Source organism: Tiliqua scincoides, chromosome 4 (assembly GCF_035046505.1).
Source record: "Tiliqua scincoides isolate rTilSci1 chromosome 4, rTilSci1.hap2, whole genome shotgun sequence".
Classification (NCBI taxonomy): Eukaryota; Metazoa; Chordata; class Lepidosauria; order Squamata; family Scincidae; genus Tiliqua; species Tiliqua scincoides.
This window is the reverse complement of record NC_089824.1, coordinates 96,357,602-96,377,689: the sequence shown is the minus strand read 5'-3', so window position 1 is coordinate 96,377,689 and position 20,088 is coordinate 96,357,602. Positions and strand designations below refer to the sequence as shown.

The 20,088-nt window shown below is 44.0% G+C and overlaps 1 protein-coding gene across 1 annotated transcript; it reads right to left on the bottom strand.

Annotated features, from left to right (window-relative positions):
• Positions 1-3,091: 3,091 nt before the first annotated feature.
• Positions 3,092-19,656, bottom strand: SNRNP48 (small nuclear ribonucleoprotein U11/U12 subunit 48). Its single transcript, XM_066624471.1, has 9 exons — positions 19,585-19,656; positions 17,775-17,888; positions 15,872-15,932; positions 10,741-10,806; positions 8,453-8,641; positions 7,699-7,820; positions 6,598-6,719; positions 5,845-6,003; positions 3,092-3,628 (listed from the first exon to the last, which is right to left on the bottom strand). The coding sequence occupies exons 1-9, from the start codon at positions 19,654-19,656 to the stop codon at positions 3,589-3,591; spliced, it is 945 nt and encodes a 314-aa protein (XP_066480568.1). The 3' UTR covers positions 3,092-3,588.
• Positions 19,657-20,088: the final 432 nt, after the last annotated feature.

Sequence of the window (20,088 nt, the reverse complement as noted above, 5' to 3'; positions counted from 1 at the left end):
TTAATAGTGAAACAGCACATAACATTATATAACATTAAAAAAAAACAATTTCAGTGTAGTAATATACAAAGTGCAATGTGTGTTTTTTTGTTCACGAATTGCTTATAAGAAATTAGAAAGTAAAGCCCTAACATTTGATTCACTACAGTCTGAACATGATCCTTTATGGGGTATTGGTAGCTAGTTTCTCAAAAAGAAATGTCCACAATAGATGGATCTCATAAGTAAACAATTATCTGTTGATGGAGACCTTTGAATGACAGCCAAATTTAACAATTCCATTTGACCATATTTCCTCCATATCTTGCAATATAAATATTTCAGCACTCTCAGCTAGAAAGTTGCTGGATCCCCGTGCTAGTTTGAGGAGGACAGTTGCAACAGGGTTCTGCTCTTTTCATAAAATGTTATTTTGTCTGGATGCTACCACCAGCACCCTGGATTATTATATTAGATATTGACATTCACTTTAAAACTGTGGTTCCAAACCTTTAGGAGCCCATGGACCACTGAGGCAAAAATTGGAAATAGTCCTGGGCCACATGCAATGCCAGGCATAGGCTTCTTGATTTGGAGGTGGGCTTCCTGCTTTGCTTTTGTTTGTGCCTGTAAAGACAGGCACTTTGTTTTCTTTGCTTCCCCCCCCCCCCTTAATTATTCAGGGCAGCTGAGCTGGACCTTCCCTGGTTCCTTTCAACTCCCTTCCAAGTCAGTGCAGGGAGGCAGTCAGATCCTGCTTCTGTTATTACTTGCAGCAGTCCTTGGGAGTCCTTGGGAGTGGCAATTCTCTTTTTGAATGGCTAATCCCCCCTCCTTAATTATTCAAGATGGCTGAGGGACCTGCCCTTGCTCCTTTCACCCCTCTGCTTCCTTCCAAAGCAGTGCAGAGAAGCAGCTGAATCCCACTGCCAGGCAGCACTGCCTGCCTTCGTCATTACTTGTAGCAATTACTTGCTTCCAAGTGTTCTCCTTGGTCATTGCAGGAGTGGGGTGGAGGCCTCTTTCAGTACCAGAGCCATTTCTCTGCAGGTTTCCCTGCTCGTTGGAATAACAAAGGGAGGCCCCTGCCACCACCCCTCCAGCCACAAAGAGCTTCCTGATTAACTTCCAATTGAGCCACTACAAATCCTATGCAGATCTACTCAGAAGTAAGTCCTACTCTGAGTTCAGTGGGACTTACTCCCAAGTAAGGAGGATCACACAGATACAAAATACTGGTGAAGAAAATGTTCAGTGTGGGTATGCATAGAGGTGGATTCTGCAAGTGATATGATGGCCGGAGGATATTGTAATATCATGATGCACATGGAGAACCTCCCAGCAGGTCCCTGCCCCAAGGAGCTTATAAATAATTGTCATAGCAGAGACAACAGAGGAAGGCAGGGGACTTCCTGAGTCTATAATCTTATGCACACTTGCTTTTGTATAAACCCCATTTATCTTTGTGAGACTTACAAGTGAATTTGCACACAACTGGGCTGCATTAACACCCATGGCAAAACTCCAGCTTTTTTTTTTAATACCTGAGAGTTAAATTTAGGAATTTAACTATTAGTATAGTTTCATCTAATCTTTCCTCCACTTAGGTGAAGTGTAAATAGCCTACTGTGGATTCAAATGTTGCTTGACTGCTTTTTCATTTGGCTTCTGGAATAGGAACAATAGACTGATTCACTTCAAATGGGGCAGTCAGACTGCAGGTTGATCTTTTTTCTTAAGCAAATTAATGGGGGGAGGAGAATATCCACTCACACAAGTTGGAGCTGCAGTGTGATGCTGAGTGGTCCATGTTGTGACACTACCCCCTTTATCTGCCCACCCCTTTGCCTCCTCTCTCTCTCTCTCTTTCTGGTTCTTTCAAACCCCCCCCCCAACCTCTGCAATGACTGAACCCTGTCCTCCAGCCCTTCTCATCCCTCTGTCCCCATACCCTTACACTGCAATCCTATACACACTTTCCTGGGGGTAAGGAGTAAGCCCAACTTAGCACAATGGAGCTTACTTTTGAGTAGACATGCCTAGGATTGTCCTGTTAATACAACATGTGCATAGTATGCAATTCAACCCTAAGAGACTGCTTGATGACATTGTTAAGAGATATAAGTGGAAAGATGCATCTGTTGCAAAGAATGGTCTCTGAAATGCAAGGCAGGCAACAGTCCTTCCTTGGGCTCTCTTTGCAGCCTGCTGTTTGTTTGGCTTTTTTAGTTGTACTAAGCAAGACAGTTTTCTGAGCCTGACCTTCAATTTGTGGCTTACTGTGCTCTGAGAAGCCACTAGTAGTGGGGGGGGGGGGGAGAATTGGACATAGCTTCTGAGCTGCAATATTTTATTTTATCATTTGCAATTTGAGTTCCTAGGTGAGAACAGTGGTGTCACTTCCTGCTTGAGGACCTCATTTCAGGCTCTGGCACAACAATGATGGCACTTCCTGTTTGATGATTTCACTTCCGGTCATGACATCACTTCCAGTGGGTCCCGGCCAGGTTGTCATTCTCAGAAGTGGGTCCCGGCCTAAAACATGTGAGAACCACTGCTCTAGGCTACTAAGTCTTGAGTAAAGTAGAAGGTTTCATTATTGAAACTGCTTTACTGTTTCTACTTCTCCCTCAACAGATTTGAACACATTTTGCTCACAATAGGTTCTAATAATGGGTTCTTATTTGTTTCAAACAACAAAACTGCACAGTATAGAGGTACATCAAACAAAATGGTGTCAGAAGTTGAATAATTTGTGCACATTATGCAAAGCCAGTCAGTACAAAATAATAATTACAGCCTTGCTCATTATGAGTACCTGCCAACTTTATCCATTTGATGTATTTGGTTACCATCTTTGATACATTTGATATATATACAGCAAGTAGTCGGCTGGAAAAAAGATATTTCATTTACCTGCTTTTTATCAGTCATCACCACCCCTTGCACTTTGCTTTCAATTTTTGCATACTGCTCTCATCATCCCCACACCCCTAAGGCAGTCCACTTGCTGGACTACAACCAGCAGCTGGAGATACAGATTAAGTGGCAGTAATCCTAAGGAGACTTAAGTGTATGGGGGACAGGGATGACAGCAACACAGAAGAGGATGTTTTACTGTAGGCAGATTTTCCACTTTAATAATCCCTATTCTTTTACATTACTTTTCTACCATGTTGAAACAAGCAGCTGCAGCAGCAGGCAAATGTGAACACCAAAGTCACTTTGAAGCAAGATTAGCTAGTTTGATGCTCTGGCTGGTGGTAGCTCATGCAGAAATGCAGACTCAGGGTTGATCTCAGACCATCCAACTTGCATAGATTGGTGCATAATGTAGAGAGCTGTCTCCTCGGGTCTTTAACTACTACATTTTATGTGTGGGGCACTGATAAAAAGAACTGCAAACAGTAGCAAGGAGGTTGGAATGCCTGCCCAACTTGAGAACCTCACTCCTACTGCTCCACACAGCATCAAACTTCTTTGGGGTAGATATTGTAGGACATTAAATGATGAAACCATTGCTGCAGTCTACCTTGGTTGTTGATGCTGTTGGGAGAATGCAAATACACCTCGGCTCCTGTTCCCAACACTGTCCATATAATTGTATTCTTATTTTCTCCTTTTGTGACTATGATGCCTGTCTTCATCTCTGAAATAAGTCAGAAACACCATTATTAAAGATATTGAGATCTGAAGGAAAAACAAGACAGTCTTTCAAAAGCCATTTTTGCTACTATGCTTTTGGCTTAACCCTTTAATCCTCATTGCTAAGATGAGGTCTGAGCATGCATAGCAGCATTTACTCACAATAACCACCTTAAAATATACAGGTATTCCCCACTTTCTGATGGTTTGTTTTTCAACTATCCGCTATTTCAACACCTTTCAGTTATACTTTAGTTATATGAAGTCATATGAAGTCATTCATTCAATGCATGCTCTGCTCTTTGAACCTCTCTGCTGTTCTAAAGGCTAAAATCACCCTCCCTGTGTTGATTTGCATATGATAAGGTGATTCAAACTGTTTTGGGGTGTGAGAGAGAGAGACAGACAGACAAAGCACCATCTTTAGCTCTGGGTCTATTTCCATTCCCAAAGGTGTTAATGAGAGTCCATTTGCAGAAATCTTCATGTGACAGCAGAAGATAAAATAAAAAGCATTTGCAAAATAAAAGCATTTGCAATTTGCTAGCTAGAAAAAGCATTGGAAGCAAGGATTGTAAACTAAAAAAAAGACTGGGTTCCACTTTTCACCACTGCTCTGGTCCCTAACCTGTCAAATGGGCAGGGAAGGCCTGTACTGTTTTAACAAAGAGTGCAAAGTGGTTTACATAACAATGCTACCATTGCATTTCCTTCTCTTCAATTGCCAGGTTGGGTTAGATTCCAATATCTTTCAGGAAAGCCCTTGCCTCATCTTCTAATCTTAGGAGCAGTCCATACATTTAACTGGATTGCAGCCATGTGACTAATTTGCTTGGGACACAGAAGGGGATTCAAAACCTTCCCCACATTTTCCCATATTCCTCCATATACCACACAAACTGGTGGAGGGAAGATATAGTATTCTTTCCACAGAAACTGGAGTGCATGGTTGGGTTTTGTTTTTGTATTTAAAAAAGTCATCAGGAGATTCCATTCCAGATCTCCTGTAAAACATTTAGTTTGGACTTCATTAGCAATGTTGTTATTCTGTAAGAGCAAGCTCTTCATTCCATATTCCCTATCCTTCTCCTTTCCGAATAGAGATTTTAAAATAAGAGACTGGCTATTAAAAGCTGGTAAAACTAATTCTAAACCTTGCCTTGACATTTGCACAACTGTTTTGTGCATATAATTTATGAATGTTTTATTCTTTATAAGGCCTAGTATATACCCAAGCACAGGAAATTACATGGATAGCTCACAAAAGGGGTGGGGGGATTCTGAAAGCTAGTGAATAACTTCTAGTTCTCCAAATGCTAATCTGCAATAAATTGCCTCCTGGCAAAAATTGTAAGCAAGCTTTGCCTACACTAAGAGGAAGCACTCTGAATGCCTCTGCTGAGCACAGTCAGTCAGGTCTGCAAAGCAGGAGAGAGAGCCTGGGGAAGGAGGTTGCATTTTTTAAAAGTTTCATACCTCCAGAAAGTGTTTAGATTTTAAAAAATGCACAAACAAAGTTATTAGGCGGCAACATCTCACAGGAATTAACTGAGGAGTCATTCCAAATTCTATCCCTATATGCACCCTTACATGATAAAACAGGAATTTGAGATTCTATTAACCTGCGGCTAAAAACATTGATTTTCTCAACAGTATGACTTCAGGCCTCATTTGACTCCAGGATCAGATCAGTAAGTGTAGAAGTAATACTCGAGTAACTAAATGAAAAATGCATGTTCTGTTTTTTGGAACAGAACCGAACCAACTATGGAGTACAGACTAAGCAGCATGTCGCATTATTTCTAGCCCCATTGCTCCCTTGCTATTTTCACTGAAAACTTTATAAAGTTGCAACTGTGCCTATTCCACAGTGGGCGCAATCCTACCCTGAGCTGGAACAGGCAAGCCAAGAGGCTTGCACTGTATCCAGCACAGGATAGGGGCCCAAGGTGGCGCAACCAGAGGCAAAGGGAAATAAGTTGACACAAGCCTTGCGGAGGAAGTTGGCATGAAGGCTTGTGTCAGCCTATGCAGACCAGCGCTCCTCTGAGTACTGGCCCCGCTTCCTCCTGAGGAAGCGCAAACGTGCCTTACAGCATGTTTGCGACCCTCCTGGGGCGGCACAAGGGACTTGCGTCAGCCCATGGACACCTCAGGATTGCATCCAGTGGGCATAACAACCATAGTGCTTCATTAAGAGTCAAGAAAAGACCAAATAACCTCTCTTTTTTCCTTCGGCAATCCCTGTCTCTTCCCCGACTTCTTTTTTGTTTGCCTGGACTTCTGCTGGAATTCCTCCTGTGTCTAGTATGATCAGCATCCTTTGAACTTCCAAAAGAATGCCTTGAGTCAGCTGATGCAGATCTTTGTTCTTCCTTTCTAAAGAAACAGAGTAACTGCCTTTAATCTAGGAACAATTGCTTTTTAAAATTACAGAACACATATTTCATATAAGACACAAGCAGGTGAGCAAGGCCACACACTGCTGGGATTTAACCATCACAGCCTGAAGCAATTTATCCCTGATTTGAGTTGCATACCATTCAGCGTTTTGTTGAATATCCACTTCTGTTCCAGATTCTTTGTATGTTAAGAAACCAAACCAATTGTTTTCTGTTCTACTTTTTTATCCACCCAAAGAAACTGAATAAACTTCTTCCTTCCCACACACAGCCTAGTTTTGTTTTTGTCCAACAGTATGTACAGTACAAGAGCCGTCTTGTCAAGTTTACAAAGCAAGCAGTTCCTTAAATTTATTTTTATTCTGCAGATAAATGCATACAAAATTGCGTGCAAAGATATTTAAGCTAACCAAGCAGCAAAAAAACAAGGTCACAAGTCAAATACCTATCTGAATGGGAAAAAGTTTTCACAGGCCATTTGAAAAGCAGAAAGAGAGCCTGTTCCAACACTGATTTGCAAGGTGCTGGTATACTAGCAGGAGGGGGAGCATTTGGGGTTGTTAATGTATACCTTCCTGAAGACGTTGCAGAAAAAGAGGATTTCTCATCTTCATATGCCTCTCCAGTCCTACTGTCCTCCTGCCAATGAGTGGCAAGTTCTTCCATGTGCACCCCAATAACATCCCGGATCACCTGGGCAGAAATTGCAGATATTACAGTTAAACAATATAAGAAAGCTATAAAAGGACAGGCAAGGCTACTAGACCAGTGGCTCTCAATTTGGGGTATGTGTACCTCTGGGGTACTTGCCAGGATATTTTGGGGGACTTGAAAAAGAATTGAATAATGATGGGAAAAGGTAAGTCTGTATTCAAATGCCATGCATGGCTGGCAAGGCAGGAAGGAAGACAGCTAGTTGGCTGCAAAATCCCCAGCAACTGCTAGTTTCTGGTCATCAATTAATGTATTATCAGACATGGATCAGTAGTTGAAAACATAAATTTTCAGTGCAGCTTAGGAACAGGCTGGAGGTCTCCTCAGGGTAACAGGATATTTTTTTATCTTATCCCAAGTAACGCCCCAGCCTGCCCTCACATCTCTGCCAGCTATTTAGATGGCAGAAGTCTGAGCAGCCCGATACGGCTACCATGCCCGGGAGGGAAGATATGGCCTCCACCGATCCCACCCCACATCCTCGGCCTGATTCACCCCTGTTCTGCCCTCCATGAAATGCTCCCCCACTTTCAAACCACCCTCCCACCACCTGGCATGATCTTACCTGTGCCATTCAGCAGAATGCCTAGATGCAGTGTTGGTGGGGAGGCACAAGCCTCCCTGCTGGTGCTGCTTATGTACCAGGTGCGCAAACATGCATTATGGCACATTTGCAACCCACTCCGCTGGCATAGGGACCACTGTGCCAGCAGACCATGCAGTTTCGATTGCACTCTCAGTTGTTTGTTTTGAAGACAACTGATGCTTGCTCCAGATGAGCAGGCAAGTGACAAAAAGTGACAAACATTTTTCCAACTAGATTATATTAAAATTTAAAATCCATGGAGGAAGTTCAAGTATTCTGACTAATCTGAACGGACTAACATGTTACACTAGCAAAAAAGTGCTTTGAGCCATGCAAGAATTCGCAGAATCTTCCAGACTAACCAATACTCACTTCTGTATAGGATTTCTTCGTTATGTGAACATTCTTAGCTCTGTAGGACTGTCGCCGCCTTTTATAGTCCCGCATCTCCGCAAGAATTTCAAGATGGGATTTCGGACCTTTCTGACCATCATCTAATGGATATTAGTGAAGCAAAACAAAACAAATTACTTTGTTAAACACATTAGCTTTACTTCATGTGTTAATCATTACTCAAGATCAGTGCATGGTTGCAGTTTCAACTGCAGAAGTAGAACAGTTTTGCAGATAGTGGAACATTCCCTGCTCCATTTCCCAGGAACACACACATCACAACATTGTGGCTGCAGCATCTGCCATCTCTGTCCTTCACCAAAGCCAACCCTAGGTCACAACACCTTCTACTTGCAGCTTCATTGTAACTACTGTTGGCCACAATCTAGCCCAGAAAAGCACCTGTTCAAGTTTCAGTTTTAACAGGTCTTGAAACGTGTGCAAATGTGGACTGCAGCCTTTTTGATGATTATATTATTATTATTAACAATATTTATATATCGCTTTTCAACAAAAAATTCACAAAGCGGTTTACAAAGAAAATGAAATGACTAATGGCATAAGCCAAGAGTGCAAACTTGCACGGGAAATGCAGAAGAGAAGAAACCCAAACAACCCAAGAGTAAAGAATAAGAACATCCAGCAAGGGAACATTAAATCCCACTCTTCATGTTTTACCATTTTCATTTACAGCATATTTCAAGAGTACAACAGTAACATTTTCCCCACAGACCTTGGTTAACTTTTGCTGCCAAATCAACAAAGAGATCGCTGTCATTTTCTGTCAGCTGGGATCTTGACCTCTGGTTCTTTGTTTCTGCAAGGACATAGTCATAGATAGCAAGACGGTCTGCTTGGGTCAGATCACAGATGTAACGCTTGTGGTTTTGTGGAACTTCAACAGGCAGAGAAGAAAAAGCACCTAGAGTATAAAAAACAAGTCTATTATTGCAAACAAACAAGTGCTCCAAGCCAGAAGGGCACAAAGATCACAAGTAATTTACATTGTTCAACCTACTAATGTAGTACTGAAAACTTAAATCTTTCTAGAAATCTAGATCTCAAGGAAAGGAGATGTGGTGCAATGGTTTTCCCACAGGGCAAACAAAATTTTGTACAAGTCAAACTTTGTATCAGTCACTCAATGCAGACCAATGCTTGGGTTGCTTCAGATATCTTCAACAAATGATGGGTTTTGTCCAGGATTTGACTAATTACCCTCTGGGATGGGCTTACAACACATTCTGGATGGGGCTGCACTTCCTTTGGAGAATTGGGTTTGCAGTGGGGAGTGCTTCGGATCCAGACTTGCCCCTGGCTGTGCAGAGGTGCTTTTGCCCAGATGCACTGGTACACCAACTGCAGCCCTTTGTGAAGAAGGAAGCTCTAGCTACAGATGCCTTCATCCCATCAGCGAAAAGGACAATTAACAGCCCTAAATTTCCTGGCGCTCACTGAACAGCAGTGCCAAAGCAGCTACTGCTATAGCTGGTGCTAGGGCTCAGTGCTGGGGCTGGGTGACTTTAGGATTGGGTCCTAAGTCCTCTCACGCTCACCAATTTTCCTGTATGTGCAAAAAGTCACATGCACAGGTCACATCTCCTTTTGGAGAACAGCTGGGAAAAAACAGCAGCACAACTTACAGTTGACTGAGCAAGGAGTAGGTGAGGGACTTGAGGTAGAATTGATGGGCAAGAAAAAAGTTAAGGCAGCACCCCATTTATTAAGCATCTTGTGAGAATCAGGAGGCTGGGAACCCTACACTCCCCTTATTTCATCAAGTTCTACCCACTGCTTCTTGCACACTATGGTCTGAACTGCATAGGTTAATCTGAGGGATTGGTTTGGTAGTTTGTAGCAGAGACTGTACTAACTGGCCTTCAGATCTCACAAATATTCTAGACTAGAGGATCACAGTTTCTATGTGGCAAGTAGTGCCTGACTGAAGCACCTCAGTATATTTTACTGATTCATCTGCCAGTCACTCACAGTACTGGGTTTATTGCTCATTCTGCTTTGACCACTACCACCCAAGTGAAAGTTTGTTTGCCAAGGATAGAGAGCATGGAGGACCCACAATGTGTGCCTAACAGGACATCATGGAAAGCAAGCATGAAAAGTCAGTTAAGGTGTAAGTGCTGTGGGATTACAATTTACCGTTCTCTAGTTTTGCTTAAAAAAACCCAAGGAAGTCTTGCAATGTTACACTACTGTCTCACTGGGAAAAAGCTACTGATTTTTTATTATGCTTGAGCCCTGCCTTTTCTTCAAAGAAGCTCAGAATGATGATATTTGAGCTTTAGAACCACTCTGGTATGAAAGTTAGAGAGATAATTCTCATAAACACCCAATTATTACCCAGTCATGGCGCAGGGATTTTACATTGGATTCCCATAACTGAAACCAAACACTGGCTGGTGATATCCTTGTTCCAGCCTTCTTTTTTCCCTAACCAATAAAATAACAAGGCTTATACTTGGTGACAGCAGCATACAGTGAGAACGCTAGCAGCTGGGTTTGATTCCCACCTCAATCATGATTCCACTGGTTGGCTTTGAGCCATCCCAGTTCATCTATAAAACAGAGACTACTTGCCTCACATGTTTGTGATGAAAATGATCACAAAAGCACTTTTAAACATGCTGCATGAACACTTAGCAAAAATAATGGTTCAGAGTCTGGCTCTTCTGCCATGGGGTAGGCTGCTTTGGAAGTAAAACAGAAAAATTAAATGGAAACCTCAAAGATTCAAGTATTTTTAGGAAACTTGAGAGGAAACAGGGCTCCTCTCAAGGGCCCTCCCCTTTGTTTCCTCTCAAGCTTCCTAAAAAATACTTGAATTTCAACAAAAAGAAATCTGTATCAAAACATTTTCCAGCACAAAAAACACTAGATGGGCACCATGGATAGGGCTCCACAATTGTCTTCAACACAGCACAGATGCCATGTTTGGAGAACGTTGACTGTCACAGGTTGCTTTGTTCTCTGGACAAGCTGGTCAAGCCTCTGAGCTCTGCTCACCTGGACAATAACTTCCACTTTCTCTTGCAGCAGCTTGTTTAATAATGTGAAACTGTAAGTTCTTGTCTACAGTAAAACAAAAGAACACAACAGTATTAACCTTTGATGTTAATTATTGAAAACAGATTATTGAACTTTCAATGGCCAACTTATGCAAACACTTTTGTTACAGAAGAAGAGTTATCTGTCATGGTTAACAGCAATCCACATTATGAAGATCCAAATTCTTACATGCTGAGTAATACTAAAAGAGAATAACAGGTTCTCAGAATTCATGTGGCCTACATTCCTTATGGACAGTCTCGTAGTATATGCCCATGTCCCACACAGTCATCATTTCAGCTACTCCTGCTATGGGCAGGAGGTCTGGTCTAGAGGGTAGAGCCTCCGTTAGCCCAAAGATAACATCTGAATATCACCAGTTTGAGGCCACTGGCAGCTCTGTGAATGGTGAGACTTTGAAGCAGCTGACAAGCTGAGCTGAGTTATTCCACCTGCTCTTTGGTGTGAGTGAAGATCTTGGCTGCCCTTCAAGTGAGAGATGAAGGAGCTGCTTGTCAGCCAGCATGGGAGGCAACTGGGGACAAGAAGTGATACCAGACTGTGAAAGGTCCATCTGCAATGTGTGGTTCTTGAAAGATAGAACCTCTCTGTTATTGTAAAAAACCCCTCGGGGGTTTAGAGATAGCCTGCCTATGCGAACCGCCTTGAATAAAGTCAAAGGAGTAATCCAATGACCAGAAAGGTGGTATATAAATACCAGTATTATTATTATTATTACTACTACTACTCCTGGATTATCTCAACAAGGAATGATGAGAGAGATGCAGACCCAGCCCAATCAGGCATTCTCAGGTCCCACAGCAGGCTGGAGCACTAGGCCTGAGAGCTGTGCACATTACCATGGTGATGTCATCTTCCTTGCTCACTGAGGGAGGAATCCCATGAGAAGCTGGAAGTGTTTTAGGGACATGCAGTGCGGGTGTGGCAGGTGAGGCAGAACCACCCCACTGTAGTCCATGGAAAAACACTGCACCTACCCTGCCTGCTTACTCCTGAGGAGGCTTTCCTTACACCACAGACTACAATGGGGTGGTTCTGCCTCACCTGCCACACCACATGTAGGCCTTAAAGGTAGGAGTGATGCAACCAAGGAGGAAAAAAGTCAGAGGGGCTTACAGCTCAGATCCCCTAGTGAGGAATAAGCTGCAGAATGCACCTGGCCAGGAGAAGGAAAAGGGTGACATATAATCTCTTTCCAATTTTGAGGCCCAAGAAGGGATGGCTTATAAATCCCTTAGATAGCACCATCCCAGCCCCCATAATATTGGAGGAGGATTTTGCATAATTATTCTTCAAAACATCAAGGGGATGTATGATGGTATCAAGCAGGCCCTAGGTCCAACACAGAGGAAAATTGCCCCTCTGAAGTCTGCCACAGGCGAGGTCATCCAGGATCGGGCGCAGCAGATGGAACGCTGGGTGCAGCACTACTCTGAGCTATATTCCAGAGAAAATGTAGTCACCGAAGAAACACTGAACAACATTGAGTGCCTGCATGTGCTGGAAGAGCTTGACAGTGAACCAACCCTAGAAGAACTTCACGTGGCCCTGGACTCCCTTGCCTTTGGCAAGGCACCTGGAAAAGACAGCATCCCTGCTGAAGTCCTAAAATGCTGCAAAGAGATCATCGTCACTGAGCTGCATGAAATCCTCTGTCTCTGCTGGAGAGAAGGTGGAGTACCTCAAGACATGAGGGATGCAAACATCATCATGCTGTACAAGAACAAAGGTGACAAGGGTGACTGCAACAACTACCGCGGCATCTCTCTCCTTAGCGTTGTAGGAAAGCTGTTTGCCCGAGTTGTACTAAAGAGGCTCCAGGTACTTGCAGAGAGCGTCTATCCAGAATCGCAGTGTGGATTCCGAGCCAACAGGTCCACCACTGATATGGTATTCTCCGTTAGACAACTGCAGGAGAAATGCAGGGAACAACGACAGCCACTCTTTATAGCCTTCATAGATCTCACAAAGGCTTTCGACCTGTCAGCAGAGACGGCCTCTTCAAGATTCTCCCCAAGATTGGATGTCCACCCAGGCTCCTCAGCATCATCAGATCTTTCCACAAGGACATGAAAGGCACTGTTGTCTTCGATGGCTCCACATCAGACCCTTTTGACATCCGAAGCGGAGTGAAGCAGGGCTGTGTTCTTGCACCAACCTGTTTGGGATTTTCTTCGCTGTCCTGCTGAAGCAGGCCTTTGGAACTGCAACAGAAGGCATCTATCTCCGGACCAGATCAGACGGAAAGCTCTTCAACCTCTCCAGACTGAGAGCAAAGTCCAAAGTCCAGCTGAAATGTCTGCGTGACTTCCTCTTTGCCGACGATGCAGCTGTCACTACCCACTCTGCCAAAGATCTCCAGCAGCTCATGGATCATTTTAGCAAGGCCTGCCAAGATTTTGGACTGACAATCAGCCTGAAGAAAACACAGGTCATGGTTCAGGATGTGGACTCACCTCCCTGCATTACAATCTCTGCACTTGAACTGGAGGTTGTCCATGACTTTGTGTACCTTGGCTCAACGATCTCCGACACTCTTTCTCTCGATACCGAGCTAAACAAGCGCATCGGTAAAGCAGCTACCACGTTTTCCAGACTCACAAAGAGAGTCTGGTCCAACAAGAAGCTGACGGAACAAACCAAGATCCAGGTCTACAGAGCTTGCGTCCTGAGTACACTTCTGTACTGCAGCGAGTCGTGGACTCTTCGCTCACAACAGGAGAGGAAACTGAGCGCTTTCCACATGCGCTGCCTCCGACGCATCCTCGACATCACCTGGCAGGACAAAGTTCCAAACAACACAGTCCTGGAACGTGCTGGAATCCCTAGCATGTATTCACTACTGAAACAGAGACGCCTGCGTTGGCTTGGTCATGTCGTGAGAATGGATGATGGCCAGATCCCAAAGGATCTCCTCTATGGAGAACTCGTGCAAGGAAAGCGCCCTACAGGTAGACCACAGCTGCGATACAAGGACATCTGCAAGAGGGATCTGAAGGCCTTAGCGATGGACCTCAACAAGTGGGAAACCCTGGCCTCTGAGCGGCCCGCTTGGAGGCAGGCTGTGCAGCATGGCCTTTCCCAGTTTGAAGAGACACTTTGCCAACAGTCTGAGGCTAAGAGGCAAAGAAGGAAGGCCCATAGCCAGGGAGACAGACCAGGGACAGTCTGCACTTGCTCCCGGTGTGGAAGGGATTGTCACTCCCGGATTGGCCTTTTCAGCCACACTAGACGCTGTGCCAGAACCACCTTTCAGAGCGCGTTACCATAGTCTTTCGAGACTGAAGGTTGCCAATACGGATTCTTCAAAAATAACAGACTCCTTGGATTGAATCAGCACAGACTTTGAATGTTCCTGAAGATGCAATCTATAACACTTTCATGAGAGTAGGCCAGATTGAACACAATGAGATTTACTTCTGACTAGACATGTATAGGATTGTGCTGCAAGTGAATATTTGTTAGGTTTCACTTAGTAATGGGTCATGTCAAATACACTTGATTCTGTTGTATATTAGTTTCACTTACTATATTTGTTACTCAATAGTATAACCAAGTTATGAATGCAGCCTTGTGTGTGTCCTTGAGTTGCTGAGGGGATTCAGGAAATGTTTGAGTGGTACAGAACAGTAGGTCCCTGGAAGCTGTGTGAGATGGCAGGCTATAGTGGACAAAAAGAAGCCTTAGGCAATGCTGTGGAAGATTAGACTATTTATGTAGTAAGGTGGAGCAGTATCTTGAAGTCAGTGAGATTTCCACTAGAAAAATATGTGGCAGCATTGTTGCATATCATGGAAGGAAACATCTGTAATCTTATAGACAACTTGATTGCTCCAGAGAAGCCTGCAAGCCCATCTTTAAAGAAAGACATTGGGTGCAATCCTAACCAATTTCCAGCACTGGCACAGCTGTGCCAGTGCGGCATGTGCTGCATCCTGCAGTTGGAGGGCAATAAAGGAGGCTTCCTCAAGGTAAGGCAATGTTTGTTCCCTTACCTCTGAGTTGCATTGCCCTTATTTCAGCACTGGAGAGTTGGTTAGGATTGTGGCCATTGATGGATAATTGCACTCTACAACCAAAATTCCTGGTCGTAGCAATAAGGTGCAGATTTTACAAAGGCACTAGTGTGAAGGCACGCATGTTCCTTTATTTGCAGCAGAATTAAAATAGCTTCCAGAACACTGACTTAATGGTTGCCTTAATGATGCTCTATGAATAAGTCTGTATGTGGATTGCACGGCAAATAGTATCCAAAAGAGGTACATAATAATGGCAGATGTCTTCTGGAATTGAATGTGGCTGTGTAAGGGTTGGTTTGTTTGCAAGATATCTGTTGGAATTTGATACTCTGCTTGGTACATGTGTATTGAGTGGAAAGCCTTTTGTTCATTATGAATACGTGCCTGGGTGACATACGTGCCAACATATTTTACTTCAGGTTTCCGAATTCATGGATATAGAGAAAACTGTCTCTTTTGTAAAAAGCTCATTGTGCATCTGAGCAATCCCAGCTGTTCAAAGTTGAGGAGCAGGAGCTGCTGAAACTAACCTTCCTCCAGCACTATGAACACATGAATGAGTGAAGAAATTGCCCCTTTGCGCACTTTGGGGGGCATTTTAGGTGGGAAGACAATTAAGACAAGCTTGGGCACTTCTGGGACAAGTTGTGAATTGTGTTTCTCTTGCAGGACTACCAGTCCTTATTTTCAGAATTTACATCCATTAATTTCCACAATTTCAGAGTGACAAATTGAAGATCTGGATATTGAAAATGAAATTAGAACTTAAGAGCACACACCATGTTCCGTTCACAAATGGAAACTACCTCCTAACTGCCATTAAGGCAGGCAGTTGGAACAAAGCCAACATCTGCTCCTGAAAAGTTTTGCAGAATTAAGGTAGAAATCTATATGATCAAAGCTTTGTTCCAAAATATCTTTATGATGAAAGTACTACATTTTCTCTTTTGTTCTCTCTCTTTTGCATTAACAATCAAGATAGTAAGAATATGTGATTCCTCAGCATACAATATATTACTATATTTTCCCATCACCACATTCATACTCACCCATAAGAACAGTAGGTATCTTTGCTTGCTCATAGAAAAAAGTAGAATCATACATTTCAGTCTATAAGAAAAAATACATCAAATCAAGCCATAGAATCAAATGAATATGCTCTCTCTACCTCAAATACACAAGCTGCCCTGCAGATTCTCAGTCAGCTATAAAAGACTTCTGAGAACATAATACCATATGGCTAATCCAGTTTCTACAACTCTGTGATTATATGAACCAGGGTGATCATTTAGAAGCAGGACAGATCTATTTAAATCATGACTTAAAACCATGAGAAAATAAGACCAATTTAAACTTTGATTTAAGTAATCTTCCAGTTTTTAAATGTATATATTTCCTGATCATCAAGCATGCATGTTACTGGTTTGTCAAAACTGGGTAACAACTAAACTGAACCTTTGTAAACCAAGAAGCATAATCCAAATCTTAGGCACAGTTATTTGTAAGTAAGCCCACACAGGGCCGATCCTGAATATGGCACACTGGCTCAGCGCTGGCACACAGTGTTGCAAATGTTCCATAAGGTATGCCTATGACACATACTGCCTGGCCAGTGTGGGCTCAGTGTGGGCTCAGTTGCTCTGCAAGCAACAGGCAGAGGACAGGCAACTGATGCTCGGAGCTCCAGGCAAGTGCCTGATGACGGAGAGGTAAGTGGGAGTGTGGGGGGAGGTGGGGGAAGGCATTCTGGGGTGAGAGGAGGGTGGGGAGAAGGTGTGGCGGGGAGGGAGTGTAGCAGGACCGATCCGAAACCCTGCATTGGGCCTCCTGGTCCAACACAGGGGTCCCTTAGTCTGAGCTGGCTAAATAGCTGGTGCAGAGTTGAGTAGCCCCACTGTGGGGATAATTTTCCTTACCCAGGGGAAGGGGACAGATGTCCCCCCCAAGGAGTCACTGGTGGCTGCCCGGTGCACTCGGGATTCCATAGCAGCCATTTTGGCACCGCAGCAGCCCTGTGCACCAGGCAGCTGAGGATTGGGCTATCAATCACATGACTTGCTTTCAAAATAAATATGAATACCTATTTAAAATATCTATACCCCACTTTCCCCCTTCCTATTTTCAAGTGTTCAAGGAAGCTTACAGTATTTGTTTCCTATACATTCAGTAGAATATAAAAGTTACAGGAGGGGGGAATAGCAGTCTGCCTCTTTATCTTCTTCTTCTCTGCCTCACAGGGCAGTTGGTATTTCTCTGTGAGGGGATAGTCACAGTTCAGCCTTAAATATGATCAGGCTACACACGTCAAGAAAATCTGAAAAGTGAAACCTGTTAGTTATTGAGAAAAAATAGTCTCCCTTAATGAGATGGAAAGTAAATCCATGTTGTTTGGTTGGTAGAGTCATAAATATTCAGAAACCAAAAACAGTGCAGTGCTCAGGTAGCTTGAGGGCATAAAATAAGGAATACAACATCTCTCAGATGGGCTTAGCAAATGATCCTGGCAAGAAACAGGATGGCATCTCCTGGATCATAGTGCCTGTATAGATATTTGAGTCTAGTAAGTCAGTCTAGAAGACAGATAAATCCAGCACATATAATGCTGACCTTAATGCCTAACCTCAGAAGCTTGGGTATTCTTCCCCCATAGTCCTTTCTGATGTAGCAAAATAGCTGTTAATTCAATATGTCTGATGGATGGTCACAATTCCGTTTTAAAAGATCATAGGCCATTATAAAGATTTAATGTTAGTCTTAAACCACATTAAGAAACACCAAAGTGGATCCAATTTGATATTTTTAAATCTGAACATTTTCACCCATATGTTAACATAACATATTTTAGAAGAACATAATCTTGAGGTACATTTCAAAAGTATAAAGCAGAATAAGTGAAAACATTTCACTGTTCACAATATGAATAACCAAAGAGGGAATAAGCAAAAACATTACCTCCTCATCTCTGGAATACTCTAGTTTCCTCAGCCTACATGACATTAAGTGTTTCTCCAGGGAAGATTTAGGCATTTGATGGTTAGCATCATATGGACATGACACTTTATCACACTGCAGATAAAGCACAAGAAACTTTCAGTGCAAAAACACAGCAGCAACACTCCTTCAGAATAGAGGATAAGTTTGGTAATACAAAGAGATCCCAAAGGTAGCTCTTTTTTCTCACCCATCACAACCATATTAAAACTAGTAGACCAGTGGTTCCCAAACTGTAGGTTGCGACACAATTCTTGGTGGGTCATGAAACTGGCAAGGCAGATTAGGCTAGGTGCATCATTAAACAAGTTGCTACTTGGGGGGCAGCACTGCTGCCCAATCACCATTATAACCACACCCCTTGGCATTCATAAATGCAGTCCTTTAGAGCTGCAGCTGATCTGATGAATGTGGAGCTCAACAAACACTCCACAATAAAAAGGATAAAAACAGAGGCTTGTGTGCCCAATCCTAACCAATTTTCCAGCACTAGTGCAGCCATGAGATAAACGAACAAATGTTCCCATACTTGAGGAGGCCTCTATGACTGTCTCCCCAACACAGGATGCAGTGCATGCCCCAGTGGCACTGTTGCACCAGCACTGAAAAACTGGATAGGATTTGGGTCTGAGTCTCTGGTAAAGTGAAACTTTTTGGAGGCTCCTAAAGCTAGGTGGGTTCTGACAGAGTGTCATTTTAAAAAGTGGGTCCTGGTGCTAGAAAGTTTGGGAACCACTGTAGTAGATAAATGGAGTCGCCCATTGGCTAAAAGGTAGTCTCCCAGATCCAGAAAAATTTAGGGGGAAATGACTATTTAGAGAGAAAAAGGATTATGTAGATTCCTTTTGATTTATAAACTGCTGCCTCCTTGGAGACTTTCAAGTGAGGCCTGAAGATGTGTCTTTTCAGACAAGCCTTCTGCAAGGCTTCTTGGCCTTTTAAATGACTTCTGACTTTTACAGGCTTGGTGTAAGTTGACTGCTGCTGCTGCTTTTGTTGTTTTATTGTTTATGATATTCTTAATTATGGGTTTTAATGTACGTTTGTGTTTTAATTGTGATTGTATGCTCTCTGATTATTACATTGGTTTGGGGGGAAAGGCAGGGTTAAAATACAATCGATGCTCTACCGCAGCATTTTTCAATGCTTGTCCTCTGCTGTACCACATCACATGGTCCACCTATTCAAAGTGCCACTGGAAGTAAATGGTGATGACATCACCACCAGCTGCTTCTGGGTTGGGAGGCCAGATGTGGCAAGCACCAGTTTGAGGCTCAGGGTGGCCTGGAGGCGCAGAAAAATCATGCTTTGGAGCGCTGCCCACCACGCTGAGCCTCCACTGCAGTTTGTTGTGTCGGGTCCTGGTCTCACTGCCGGGCGGCAGGTGTCTGGGGGTCCTGCGTGTACCACCAGCCACCACCTCAAGTACCACTGGCGGTATCTGTGCCACTGGTGGAGAAGCACTGCTCTACCCAGCCCTAAGAGGGACCTTGTTTTCAGGGAGGGAGCCAAGCAAAGCTGTCACAGGTGGGCTTGAGCATCACCTACAGCGCCAGCCCAGCCAGGTGTGCTGCCTGACCCTGACCCTGCCTCACACCTGACCCACAGGCTGCTTCTCAGAGGGCTCCTGTCCCGCTAGCAGAGCTGCAGGGAAGAGCGGACGATGGGGCTGCTGACCACGCAGGGCTGAGACAAGCAAGCACCGCGGCCAGGACCACTGCAGCCTCCTTCTCCCGCTCCCGCTCCTCCTCCTCCTCCCCGGGGGACTCACCGGGGGACTCCCAAACCACACAGCCGAGGGCAGCCGCCTCTTCCCTAATGGAGCCTCTCCACCGGCAGCCATCTTCAGAAAGGGCAACCTCACTTCCACTCGCGGGCTTTAAAGCGAAACGACGCCATCTTTGCTCCTGGCAAAACTACAGCGGTGGGCTACGAAGATGGAAACGCTCTTTCCTCCTTCAGCACCATAGAGAGAGGGGGAGAGAGCGGCCGTGCGCGCAGACTGGAGATTGAGTCGCGTCTAAAGAGCAGCCCCTGTTGGCGAAAGGGGGGTACTGCGCGTATGCAAGCGCTGCACATTCTAAAGCGGTGCTTGGCAGCTGTGGTGCTGGGCTTAGAGAGTGGCGTCTTCTTTGGGGCTCCTGGGATTAGAAACCAGCCTCCACAGCAGGAAGAAGCTTTGTTTCCTGAAGCGCAGAAGCAGAGCAGACACACCTCTGTGTGTGGATGGAAAGAGAGGTGTAGATATCTGCTTGCAGATAATTTCCCTTCATGC